The sequence below is a fragment of the Acanthaster planci genome, linkage group LG03, assembly GCF_054643075.1.
Source record: "Acanthaster planci isolate LZ-2023a linkage group LG03, COTS_SCS, whole genome shotgun sequence".
Lineage (NCBI taxonomy): Eukaryota > Metazoa > Echinodermata > Asteroidea > Valvatida > Acanthasteridae > Acanthaster > Acanthaster planci.
The window spans coordinates 2,575,011-2,588,594 of NC_141779.1; the positions used below are offsets into that span (position 1 = coordinate 2,575,011).

The 13,584-nt window shown below is 39.1% G+C and overlaps 2 protein-coding genes and 1 long non-coding RNA gene across 5 annotated transcripts in view; 1 reads left to right on the forward strand and 2 right to left on the reverse strand.

Annotated features, from left to right (window-relative positions):
* Positions 1-232: 232 nt before the first annotated feature.
* pde12 (phosphodiesterase 12) lies at positions 233-6,723 on the reverse strand. The gene is made up of 7 exons (XM_022247820.2): positions 5,701-6,723; positions 5,101-5,240; positions 4,151-4,313; positions 3,357-3,489; positions 2,818-2,973; positions 2,203-2,323; positions 233-1,676 (listed from the first exon to the last, which is right to left on the reverse strand). The coding sequence occupies exons 1-7, from the start codon at positions 6,636-6,638 to the stop codon at positions 1,414-1,416; spliced, it is 1,914 nt and encodes a 637-aa protein (XP_022103512.2). The 5' UTR covers positions 6,639-6,723; the 3' UTR covers positions 233-1,413.
* Positions 4,226-13,584, forward strand: part of LOC110985633 (band 3 anion transport protein-like) — an 87,424-nt gene continuing 78,065 nt past the window's right edge. For 2 of the 3 annotated variants that reach the window (XM_022246806.2, XM_087135019.1), the window contains exons 1-2: positions 4,226-4,316; positions 8,971-9,128. The gene's annotated coding sequence lies outside the window, so the exon portion shown is untranslated. Of the gene's footprint in view, positions 4,317-7,133; positions 7,490-8,970; positions 9,129-13,584 lie in introns of those variants that run through there. The other variant, XM_087135020.1, reaches the window with a different exon arrangement.
* Positions 7,860-12,258, reverse strand: LOC147799552 (uncharacterized). Its single transcript, XR_015424909.1, has 2 exons — positions 11,777-12,258; positions 7,860-10,106 (listed from the first exon to the last, which is right to left on the reverse strand). It is a non-coding gene; the product is annotated as an uncharacterized LOC147799552 (long non-coding RNA).

The following is a 13,584-nucleotide window of genomic DNA, read 5'->3' on the forward strand; positions in this document are numbered from 1 at the left end:
TGAACCATTGCCACATGATATTCAAACTTCTATTCAACAGTGCTGGAGAAGCACTCTGTGGTGTAATTTAAGAAATTGGGAATACATGGAGCAATAAGGTGAACTTTGGGTTCCCAGTCAGATTCAATTAAATGCAGACCCAGGGAAGCACATCATAGTAGACCCCTCCCCTTCAATGGTGTTCCTTTGGAAAAAAACATTGACGACAGGCAGCAAATATGTCAACCTCAGGTTTAAGATAAAAAATCAATCAATAAATGTTTATTGACCACTGGTACATCACAAGTTGTAATATGAAGTCTAATTTCCTTTATCATAATCACTTCTTTTTCAGATCTCAGTCCAAAAGGAATTTTCAAAGGCAAATTTGAATCTCTTGACCCTAGTTCAGTATTAGTTATTCAGTTCAAAGGTTGTAAATGGCACAACAGTTTTACAAAAACCTTTGAATATTTAAACTGGATTTGCTTTGTCCTCAAATTAGTGTGTACTATAAGTGACCCCCTCTTCAAAAAAAGGGTAATAGGTTGTGCAATGCCCAAACACGTAATGACCTGTTCTATTTGGAGAACAGGTCATTACCATTAGCTTCTATAATATTTAGATTTTCAGAATTTGTGACTAAAAACATGGATATGATGAATATTGATGAAAAATTGATCATTCAGTAGCAACTCCCAAAAGTGGATATACAAATGTCTGCATATCTCCAGAAGGCTGTACACTACAGGGGTTATTCATATATCAAATTATAGCTTTTAATGTACAGAATCCAGCCATATCAAATGCTCATAACCTCAATCTGGTGACTTATTACCTATTTGTCCAGAGCTGGTCACATATAATGTTTTTCCATCTTTAATTCACATCATGCAAGTATTGTCTGGTGATTTGAAAAGCTGGGCTTAAAACTTGGGAACTTGAGTCATACATGGTCATGAATGTAAAACACAAAGATAATTTATAAAACTCAATGTTAAATGCATTATAGAATAAGTTTGTGAAATGTCTGTGGTTTCCTGTCAAGATCTGTTTATCTAACTCCACTCACAACTAGAGGTAACAGATCTGATGGGAACATAGCGTTAGGTAGAGCAGCATGTCTCGTCACTTCCAACTCAGTTCACAGACGAGAGATAAATGATCAGATGGGAACATAGCATTACGTAGAGCAGCATGTCTCGTCACTTCCAACTCAGTTCACAGACGAGAAATAAGTGATCTGATGGGAACATAACGTTAGGTAGAGCAGCATGTCTCATCACTTCCAACTCAGTTCACAGACGAGAGATAAGTGATCTGATGGGAACATAACGTTAGGTAGAGCAGCATGTCTGTCACTTCCAACTCAGTTCACAGACGAGAGATAAGTGATCTGATGGGAACATAACGTTAGGTAGAGCAGCATGTCTGTCACTTCCAACTCAGTTCACAGACGAGAGATAAGTGATCGGATGGGAACACAGCATTAGGTAGAGCAACATGCCTTGTCACTTCTTGATGGGTTGACATTGGAATAACACGATCTACTTTCATCTTGTCTCCTTCAAACATGATGTGGTCCAGTTTACCTCTGAAGCCTGCAACAAGGTTTGTGTAAGCAATGTCCTGACAAGCATCTTGGAAATTCAGGGAGTGGGTTAGGGCAACACCTCCACAGAACTCCTCTTTTCCACCTACAGACAAAACAAACAATTGAATTACAATGTGTTCAATAACATCAAAGAAGACGAATGAAGACCTTCATTTGGAAGATTCCACTTGGGAGCAAACCTCTTGTAATAAAGTGTAACACTTGTAATGCTCTCTAAAATTTAATTTGAAGTACAGTAAAAGCTCCTTAAGAGACAGACTTCTTCAAGAAGAAACTGGCTACGAAATACACAAAATTCAAACACTCAAAGACAAATAGAATAATGACATCTAAACTTATAGAGAAACCAAATTCGAAATGCACAAAAACAGAAAAACAGTCTAAGAGCAGGTTAGCTGCTCCAAAGAAAGACAAAAGGTTTGAATTGAAAAGGGACTTTGTTTCATACAAGTCCACATTGTTGTTGCCAGTTGATTTGAAGTCCCTTGATGTCAGGGACACCCACAAATGTTACTCAGGATATTTGTGTCTTCATAAGGCTTTTAAAGTAAATCTAATGTCTGGTTACTGCTCTCGCTTTGCAGGAAACATACATATCACTGACTTACTTGAGTACCAATCCACTGACTTCTCTGACAAACTTCCTTTAACAAGAAACTCATACACACATCCATCAGGCGTACTGTTCAGGTCGCCGCACAGGACAACAGCTGGTTTGACCAGATTGTCCTGGAAACAGAACAAGTTGGCTATTACTTACTGCTAACATACAAAAAGCCTGTACATTCCCCCCCCCCAATAATTTGTTAAAATGTAGTTGATCTGGGACAAGGCAGGGCAAGATGGGGAGAGATGGGACTAGAGTGGAGTTTTACTCTTTTTAGAAATTGCAAGTATTTTCAAGCTCTGGTACAAGATGAACAACTATTTATGGATACTTTCGGGTAAAACTATGTCTTCCACAGTAGCAATCAAATAGACTAGCTTGAAGGATGGGGCGTATTTGAGTTTAGTTTAGTTTTTACATTCAAAAGGAAATTGAGCACAAAGAAACCCTGCCAAAGTTGATGTTGTTGGGCATATGGACCTGTTTTTATGCAAGGAAACAGCTTGAGTTAGACATTTACAAAGTAGTTCCCCTAATGACAGAAAATCTATATTTTAATATTTCGGCTTCTTGCCAATCCTAAGTTTTAGGCAAGAACCTCAGACAGTCTACTGACCTGTTCTTGATACACTGAGCAGACCTTCTGAATGTGTTGAGTAATCATGGCTGTCTGGATCAAGCGGATATGAGAAGCTCGTGGGTGGAAGTATAGATGAGTGTTGGCAATACACAACCTCTTGGATGGATCAGAAATAAGCTCAAACACAGCTACCTGCAAAACAAGATAAAAGTTATCAATCATATCAAGACAACGACAGTCATCTTGATATTTAGGTTTGCCTAGCCAAAAAGTATAAACCTCATTACACGCATAAAAAAATACTATTCCGACGAAGTTTGGGAGGAGGATATTACCTCCAATTTGGCTTCTCATGGAAATTTAAGATGAACAGCTGAACTGTGCATATGTGTTGTACAGATACAACCAGACAATGATCAATTAATTATTGACCCCTGATACAACTCTTCACGGAAACTCTGCACACCATTAAAATGTTAATGGAGATCAAGCAAGACTGCCAATTAACTTGACCTCCATCATGGCTTCTTGTGAAAGCTCTAAATGAAGAACAGATTGGTGGCCAAAAAAAACACCTGAACAACTGCAGCCAAGCCTAGAAACCTCTTGAGCATAGCGTCACTACGGGCAACTGCTTCAAGAAGATTCCTATGTAATGGATCCTTCTGTAACACCTCACAGAATGCTACATCATGACTGCCAAGTAATCTACAACATGGAAAAAACAAAAATACAAATAAATTCCTTAACAACTGTAACTGATGTTTTCCCTCTCAAAACATACCCATTTTTGCTGAGAAGATTCCTAACCCCATTAAAGTCAAACACTTGGTGGTGGTAAATTAATGGCCGAAACGTACCCAACATTTACTATAAAAGCCCCATCCAAAGTAATGGTTGCAAAATCCAATGAACACAGTTCCATTGTGTAAAACCCATCTTTGATTCTGCAGAATTTGTGTGTCTAGGGTTGGTATTTCACTGCTCAATTCAAACAAACCTCAAGCAAGCCAGACAGAGAGAAGTAAAGAATCCCTGAAAATGATGCATCTTCAAAACACTTCCAAATAAAGGGTACAAGGGGACTTTTTCATTTGATTTGATCTGTTTTTTGCATGTCCCATTCTAAGTTGACTAGAGATGACTTTTTATAAAGATGCTACCCCAGGTCTTCAGCTGTTTATAATGTACCAGGCAAACACTGACAATAGACACAAACCTCTGATAGCCATTTACAGACTGGGCCTGGGAGTTTGTTCATATCCACTCAGTCTTTCAAATTGTGCAAATCATGGAAACATGTCTGTTCTCCATGAGTTTTTGCATTCAGATGAAACTTGCCCCAGAAAAAGGTGTAACTCATTCCAACCTGAATTTGTCTGTTCTGTAGAAGATGGCTTCTCCTTCAGCTAAGTTGCCATGTTTGCATCGTAAGAGACCATCGAGTCCTGAGTTCTTGAGAGAAGGCTCCATGGAAGATTCAAATAATTTCCTTCCAACTTCTTGAAGACACATGATGTCTGCATTGTAACCTGGTGAGTTATGACACTTAAATGGTTCATTAGAAATATCTGAGTGTGCAGTATATTCTCAGAGTTAGTTTCCAAGGAATTGAGGATCTACATCAGCAGGCAAAGAAAAAGTCATTTTGGCCTGTTTGTGCAACATTAAAATTACAAAAAGTGAAATTTTTCAAAAGATGTTTTAGAGTCCAATCCCTTGTAATCTGTTTGGTATAAAATATCTTCTTGGTGTAACATCTTTTTCATCAAATTCTTTACATCTACCCTTCTTTATGATCAATTTTGACATTCAACACAAACTTACAGTTTTCATTTCTATAATTATTTTTCTTTTCACAATAAGACCTGTGATATTTCCTCCCCAACATGACACAGTAAAACAAATACGCAACACATCTGTTAGACACATTATGTGTGTGGGTCTGCTGCTGGCTGCATTAAGTGCCAACAGCAGCAAACCATTTATGCTACTTTTAACCCTAACCCTGCCGGGTGCAGCACAGTGCATCAGGTGAAAAGGTTTGATGCACTTTGATTCACTGGGTAATCAACAGCAGCCAAACAAACTGGCCATGTTGAGACGATGGGAGCTAGTCCCATTGGACGATGAAACTGTTGGATCTTGTGGTGACTGGCAACCACAGACTCCCAGACTGTTTGGCCTTGGGGAGAGTTGATCTGTTGGATCTTGTAGCACTGTGCAGGCAAGCCACTACGACAAATGATGCAATTTGATGCGTCTGGCAGGGTTTCTAGCCAAAGTAGGCTGGAGGGTTACATGTAGGGTTGACATTACCTGTGAGTTCTTTGAGCAGCAACTGTTCTCTGTAATCAATATCCAAGACATCTTTAGGGCAGTAAGGATAGAGTACATCCCTTGAGAAATCTGAATCAGCGTACATGTCTGCCAAGATGTTGTATGATACAACTCTGAAACTAAACCAAGCATTTGGTACAATCTCAATACCTTTTGCCCAAACGAACAATACCTGAAACTCCTCATTTTTGTCATGTGAACCTAACCCTAACCACCCTCAATCCTCCAGAATTCTCGGAGTAGTTTTGGAGGATTTTGGAAGATTGCGGATGAATGATAAACCAGTGTGGCCGATTTGCAAAGCATGTACTTTGTCCGTGTCTTGGACTGGACCTTGTGTTTTTATACATTCATGTCTCGGTTTAATCATCCATGATGCTCTCGGATGACATTCAGACTGCCTCAACACAATGACAGGAATTGCTTGAGGATTTTGAAGGATTAAGGTGGTGAGTATACCCCTTCACAGAGCATATCTAGCAGAGGATTTTGAAGGGCTGAGGTTCATAGCTAATCCAACTTTCTTCTGTCATTCTGGCCAATAAAATTGGACAATAACACTTTCTTTCCAGAACTTACCAGTTGTCAGATGTTTTGTCCTTGGTGTATTGATGTCTTTTCTCAAACGGGAAGGCATCAGGGGCCATCTTCACCTCACACATAGTCACAACTTCTTTAGCACTCCCCAACCGTTCTCCGTCACTTGGTGTACACACCAGCTTCAAATGTCCACCCAATTCAGAAGCCTGAGGCATGTACACCTTTTCACTTGAAATTTCTACCCAATGCTTTTCGTATCCTTTTATTTGAGACGAGAGGGAAGGGTTGATAATGACAGGGATCTGGATTGCTGTTTCACTTGCATTGGTTTCCATGGGAACAGACTCTGCAGATGCTTCACCGCTGGTTAATGAAAACGTCCTGCTCGGTCCAATGCTTACATGTGAAGTTCCACCCAACTCTTGCCTGACCTCTCGATACCAAGTATATGTACAGGCGTCAGTCTTTATAAATTCAAATTCTACCCGAGGGTAAATGGGACAGCCGACTAAGATGCAATTGGGCAGTTTTAAGCTAAGGATGGTTGGCATGTTGCGACAAACACGGTACTTTGCCATACCCAAATGTAAAATGGCACCTTCAACCCATGCGTCTTTGTTTAAGACATCCGAACCAACTTTGCTACCATTGACAAACAGAGAGCAAACTATGTAGTTGTCTTCAGCTGACTGGTTGGTTGCATCTGACGTTTGTTCACACTTCATCTTTTTATTCTTTTTCTTGGGTCTGCCCAGTTTTCGGACATTATTTGCCAATCGCGATAGAGACTTCTCCGCGGTTTCCATTTGAGACCGCAACATGTTACTCTGTTTGTCACTGTAACTGTACGAGATTGACATGAATTCGTCTCCTTCGACACACCTTACCAGAAGCTGATCCATCTTGGCGTCACGACGAAGAAAAGCCAAAGCGGGAACAGTTCTGTACAAAAATGAAATAATTCTTTGCACAACCATGGGGCAATATCAATGTCCGGGGTTTATGAAGACCACACGCGACGAACATGTGAAAGAGTTCATCCCAAATGTGAATCCCTATATAGTGAAAACCCAAGTACGAATGTAATTCTTCAAAACTGTCGTCTGCTGCAGTTTTTAAACACATGTATAGGGCGCCCTCTGCTACATCTTTCTTAGCGCCTCTTTTTCATTGTTAATGGCATAAGAATGGTTATTGGCACACCAGGTGCGTTGCTCAAGTAAAAAAACATTTTTACAGCATAATTTCAAGAACAGAATAAAAACTAATAATTGGTATTGGTCTCCAGTAAGGAAAACTAATTCATCTGTCACACATTTTTACAAAAATAGTTTCCTCTAACAAAAAAGAAGAAAATTACAAAAAACACTATTTTACCATACAGCTTTTTAAGTGTCCAAAGTCGTTTTGCAGCTTTCTTGTTCGTAGTTGCCGTCAGAAGTTCTCTGCAAAGCACAGACTGTTTCTTCTATGTATGCGCTGTATAACTTGATTTTATAGTGATTTTAGAGGGCGCCATTACACATTAACGGTGGGCGCTTAGCCAGCTTGCAGCTTGGTCTGTGCGTTGTAGTGACTAAAGAGGGCGCCATAACTTATAGACGGGCGGTGATGACCCGACCCGATTCACGAATGGGACATTGTCTTTAATTGGGCGTGAAGAGGCGTGGGCACAGGAAAAAGTTTGACACTTGTGACAGTTGGAAAAAAGTTTTAGTAGCCCTAGGCCAAGGCCTAAAAGTACGGCGGTGAACAGCATTTGTTCAAGAGATGTAACAATCCTTTGAGAGATTATTATAACCAAACTACTGTTGATTTACAAAGCAAGGTAGGTCCAGGAAGTTCTCACAAATTAGGGGAAGAGGGGGCGATTGCAGTCTGTCAATGAGATACCGTAACTCATACTAGTACTAGGCCTAGTGAGTAGTGTTTAACTTCCATTACTTTGTCAACTTCCCAATGTTAAAATACACTTAAGTTAATAAGAAAAATTAAAGATAAACATCAGGCAAACATTGACACCGTAAAATGGAATGAATTCAATTCAAACCAGGTTACAAGCCGAGCATTTTGTAAGGTTTGACTTGCTTAAACTGTAACGATTGTAGCATTTTCCCCTTTTTTATTCGCTGCACATGGAGTCCATTGAATATTTTGTGTGAATATTGCACCTTTGTTAAACTTATACTCGGACTCAATTTCACTTATTTAAATATATGTCACGGTCACCACAACTTTTATTTTATTTCCATTATTCAACATCCATTAGTGTGTTAGATAATCAATGGTTGTTTTTCCATTTTAATAAAACCCCATCAAATGAACAGTATTTTTCCAGATTGACATCACAGCAACAGCCCCCTCAATTGTCTGAAATCACAATGTTTAAAAAGGTACACTTTCAATATACTGGTAGGTAACCTAAACAAGATGTCAAATCCTCTGAACAGAAGCACCCCCTCAATGGTTGACAAGAGCCACTTTGGTGGGAAGTGTTCATTCCATCAATAGTAATATGACAGTGACATTAATTTTCATAGTTGTTCATGAACCAGGGAGTGCAGTTCCCACCAGAGGAGCCTCTGTTGCTAGGAAAATTGCCCCCTCTTTTGATACCCAGGGCGGATAGTTTTCATGTACGGTGTAGTGTTTCACAAAAAGTGAAGGCAATATCCTTTAAACAATTTTTGAAGTTATTGCGACGGGACAGTGGCTAGCCACTGAGGTTTCCTGTCAGTAATTAGGTCCATGTTAAAAAAAATGCGTCACTGGGATCGAGACACGTGTTCAGTACATCTACAAAATGACGAGATGGGAGGTTTTTAATCGTAGAGCAAAGTTAGGATCAGTGGGATTAATTAACCATTAAATGTACCTCTACTTTGAACTTGTACTTGGTTACTTAGCAAGACATCACCTATGAATAGATCCACGGCTATTTGAAAGACTGTGCAAATGTACATGGATACTCGCAGCAGGCTTTTTGACAATTCAGAAACATTTTTTGATTCAGTGATTCTCAGACCATTAGCAAACCCAGGAGGACCAAATGGGCCATTGCCCACCCCATCCCAAAGAAATTTCTCCTTTTTCTAAAGTGGTAAATTAGTTTTGGTGGACTTTTATATTCATTTCCCCAAAGCATGTAAATAGGCCCCCCTCCCCAATTTAATCTCGTACCAAGAAAGCCCTGAAATAATTCTCGACCCCCAAAATCTATGGCATGATTTGATCAAAGTTGCTCTATTTCAGAGTGTACTTTATAGAATATCTTGAAACTGTTGACTAATTTTTCTATTGATCTTTCAGAGTGATTTATGCGACCCCTGCATTGTGAGACATTCATAATGGAAATTATAAAGAAAGCGACAATTATCTCATTGCATTCAAGGATGAATGGCAGACCCTGTCTAGTGGGGTTTCAGCAAAGAAAAACTACTCGCTCATCGTGGCTCCAAAAGCCAAAGGTAAAAATCATATGACAATTTAATAAAAAAAGTTACATATAGCCCGCAATGCAAAATTGGTGTTCTTGCACAACTTTAAAACACAGTTCCATCAATAATGTTAACCTTTTTCTTGTACAAGCTATTGTTAATAAAGATTGAAAGGTCAAAGGACTTTAATATAAACATAGGTAATAGATGTGCATACAATACATGGCTTGATGTGTCTAAAAGTAGTCCGTCATGGAAATTGCCAATTACAGAGTGACCTGGGCTGAGCATCACAGGCAGGTAATCATTCAGTTACTCATTCAATTACTGTAAATCCACCATTGTCAGAAATGCTTTGAAAAAAAAAGGAACACCTTCAGTACAACTTGAAGCTAAATTTACTTGGCTGTCCAATCGCTTATGCTGGTCTCTGATATCATGCTTTTTAGCATTAATGGTTAAATACACCGTTTTTAAGGTAAAATATGTGGGGACCTTTCTCATATTTTTAAGCTTGTTCCTCAATACATGGAAACCTGCTAATTTTGTACATGTCCGGCAGTTGTCGATTTGCAGACTTGTCTGTAAAATATTAAGTGTTTTCTAAGTAAATGACTTGGTTTTTTCCTTTCTAAATTAAACTTTTGCTTTCTGACGGCTAATAGGTGACTGTAGGGAATAATTACCGGCGTCCATGTATGGAACTCTTCCCAAAATAATTTGCATGTAATTAATGTTTCTGGTTTTCTGAAATTTGCTTGCATGTACGATAGTGACATTACTTAAAATTCAGTGCTGACCCTAAGCAGATGAAGCCACTTTGTCAGGAGTCCCTGAAATGGTAGGTTTGCAGCTCTGTAATGTTGCTGAACAGGGAACTTGCTCACTAGGATGCCTTGCATAGGAGCTTGGGTAGCAGTGTCCATTCAGACCAGGAGCTTGGGTAGCGGTGTCCATTCAGGCCAGGTAGTGCATGGTAGCCTTGGATTAGCACTTGCGACTGGCCATCTAGGTTTGAAGAAATTAAAACTCGACACCCTGTGCCCAAATCCCATGAGACTGGTCTGAAAAATTCTAAGTGTTTCTGAGTAAATGACTTGGTTTTTTTCTTTCCTAAATTGAACTTTTCTGGACATGTTTTTGCTTTCTGATGGCTAATAGGTCACCGTAGGGAATAATTACTGGCGTCCATACATGGAAAACTTCCTGGACCCTGGTCCTATAATAGAAGGGAGAGCTACATTTCAACTATTGAATTCACCTTGGAAGATGACGGACGTCATGCTCAATATCTATAAGATTGATGTTGTCAAAAAGGGCAGGGCTTTGAGTTTTGAGGGGAATTTGGAGATGAAACCGAGTGTTTTAACACAACACATGGTGGATTTGAATTTTAATGGCTTGTTTACAACTAGAAAGCCACATTTCCTCACAATTTACAATTTGAAATTTCCAACAAATAGGGTCAGCACAATAAAGAGAGCATTGCCTTGGTTTTGGGGGGACTCACAAGACTTGAACAGTTGAAAATACGTTAGCCAATGATGGGGCTTGGAACATTACTGATCTGCTTCAGTGGCTGCCACTATGTACGCACATTTACAACCCAAGTGTTGCAGGCAAATGCAAATTCCCAACTGGTGTGTAATGCACAAGAACGTCTGCATTTTCTGCCACAACATTGGAAAGAGTGCCCTTTTCTGTTTCTTGGTCATGTTGAAGAGGCAGGGTTGAGATAAAAATGGTTGGTTTTTCTTTGGGAAAGAGTTCCAGATATGGATGCCAGTGATTATTCCCCACAGTGACCTATTAGCCATCAGAAGGCAAAAACATGTCCAGAAAAGTTCTATTTAGGAGGGGAAAAACCAAGTCAATTAAAAATTCTTCAGACCAGTTTCATAGGGTTTGTGCACAGGACGTCTTTTCCCAGTTATGATACATTCAATCACCATCATTTCAGTATTCACTGTAACTTGGCAGTCAGTAGTTTAATAGACTTTGACATCCAGTTCTTAAATCATTTTAACAAATAGAACTTACAAGCATGAGGTTTGTTAGAATGTCATGACCTGATTTTAGGATTTTTCAAACAGAAATTTGGAAAAGCCTGAGTTTACCATTTAACGTAAGGTGTATGTAAAATCTTATTGAAATCAGAGAATTATGGACTGTTGGGGATCTATGGTGTTTTTACAGGTCAGTGAAAGGGGACACAGAACACAAGTAATGGGTGTTTTAAGGGGGTGCCTTGAGGCAGGTTGGTGTAGTGGCTCGTTCCTCACTTTCTACCTCTGTGACCCAGGTTCGAATCCCACCTAGGTCAGCATGTGGATTGGGTTTTCAGTGCCCGCCTGATTCCACAGTTTTTCCCTAGAATATTTACCTGGGGTTTCCTCCCACCTCTAAAACTGAACATTTCTTTGTCCGTTTGTCACTATATCCTGTAATTGGCGCCAAGTGCGCTGTTGGATGAGCAGATACTGGTAAAAATACAAATCATTACCACAGACCTAATGTTGCTTTGGGACATTCAAAACCTCTGGAGATCGTTTCATGGATATTCCATTTCCTTAAAATCTCACCCCTGAACTCAACAACTTAGCAAATGAACTGGTTTGAAAAATTACTTCCAAATTCAGTAAAAATTGTATGAATTTCTTTGTAAATGAAGAATTCACCTTACGAGTTTCTTCACAAGAAGTGCTTCTACATGTACATCCAGTCGAGTCCTCCTCCATGGACTTGATCTGATGATGAACCTCTCTGCGTAGTTTTCTCAGCCTCAAATGCTTTAAATGTAAGATTCTGTGTAACTAACTATCTTTTCGGACACCTAATGTTGCGTCGAACTGTTGGCAAAATTTGCCAAAATTTTGTCTGAAGTGGCCACCGAGACCAAAGTTTGAACCTGAAGAGCTCCAGCACCAACCTTTCTCATCAGTAGCATGCCGTATTCTAATTCTGAATCCTTATACTGTAACTCCACTCAGCACTGCTTCTTTTCACAATTCCCAACAGAATGCCCAGACTAACTTTAAATAACAAGAGGGGGAGTTTTCTAATGCTTAACCTGACGAACCAAAGAAATAATAGAAAGATGAAGAAACATCTAGAGGCACAATTCATCTTGGATTCTAGTTATTGTGATGTACATCTGGGGGCAAAGGGGGTGGAGTTATGCAGGGGACTGGAACTCCCAACTCTTATCTAACTTTGCATAATAGATCCCAAATTTCAAAAGGACATTAACCAGCAACAAGCCTAGTGGACTCCAGACTGCTGGTTACATAATGGAATGGCAAGAAGACTCTTGGCCTGATCAACTTTGTATGTAGGGGTGATAATACTGTAAAAAGTTTTGACTGTGAGGGGTAGGACATCTCATTATAATCCAGAGGGTTAAAATAAAAAGCTTTCCCTTTTTTTTTACTGATTCCAATAGTACTTTGAGAACCCACCAGTAATTAGATCCCAAATTTCAAAAGAACCGGTAGCTTAGTGAACAAAGAGCCCAGTGGGACTCCGAATCCAGGTAAATAGCCACAATACGAAAGACAAGAAGAAGCTACATGGACTGATCAACTTAGTTTATAGGGGTGCCATTACTATAAAGTTTTAAATGAGGGGCAGAATATCACTGTAAAAACCAAGGGATTAATAAATTTTTGTACAGAAAGAGAGGTTTGAAGAACCTCTTTAAAAACTGTTTCTTTAATGTGTTCACCACATTAGTTTTTGTGCTCTGTTAAAATCAATTTGCCAACCTGCCCTCTCCCAATCACAGAAATTGACTAACTTTCAGAATGGTGCATACGTGTCTGGGAAGATTTTTTTTTTAACTGATGAAGGTACATGTAAAGGAGTTCCTTATAGCAGGCTTTGAGACGAATGTTTGAAGAATGTTTCTAAACTTGGCCTAAGTATTAATCAGAGTAACTGCACAGTAGACATACCGTACTCTTTACAATGTAACCAAACATGTTCACAGTACTGAATATATCTGGCCATTAAACTGAGTAACATTACATAAAATTGGATTGTACATTTGATAAATTAGATGACAACATTTAGGTTTAAGGTTTAAAATGAAATCATTGTGATAGATAATACTCTGACTGTATTCTGAGAAAAAAAAGTATGCAGAATCAACATGGTCTGAATCCTAAAAGATACTAAATTTATTTATAATGATTTGATTCATGTATTTGGTTTGTTGCATGCTTTGAGTATTCTTCTCACTTGCTCACTGATTAATTCTACTTCCATTCCTTAAAAAAAATTCCCTGAAGAAAATGAATAGAGGAGGTATATTTCATGGGGAAAAAAATTGCCAAAGGCAAAGTAAAAAAACTAATGAAAATGGCCGCTGGCATGGCGCCTCAACAAAGAAACCTTTGTTTATGTCTAATCTTGCCTGATGCATAAATATTACTACGGTTACATCCTAGACAATTTCCCCATGCAAATGATATTCCTGGACTGACAG

What these genes read in the sequence shown, in the direction of transcription:
- pde12 (XM_022247820.2), bottom strand. Translation starts at nt 6,638, where the DNA reads ATGGTTGTGCAAAGAATTATTTCATTTTTGTACAGAACTGTTCCCGCT. An exon ending in GCTCAGTGTATCAAGAACAG is followed by an intron (nt 2,324 to 2,817) that starts GTCAGTAGACTG and finishes TTCTGTTTCCAG; the next exon opens with GACAATCTGGTCAAACCAGC. An exon ending in GTCAGTGGATTGGTACTCAA is followed by an intron (nt 1,677 to 2,202) that starts GTAAGTCAGTGA and finishes TTTTGTCTGTAG; the next exon opens with GTGGAAAAGAGGAGTTCTGT.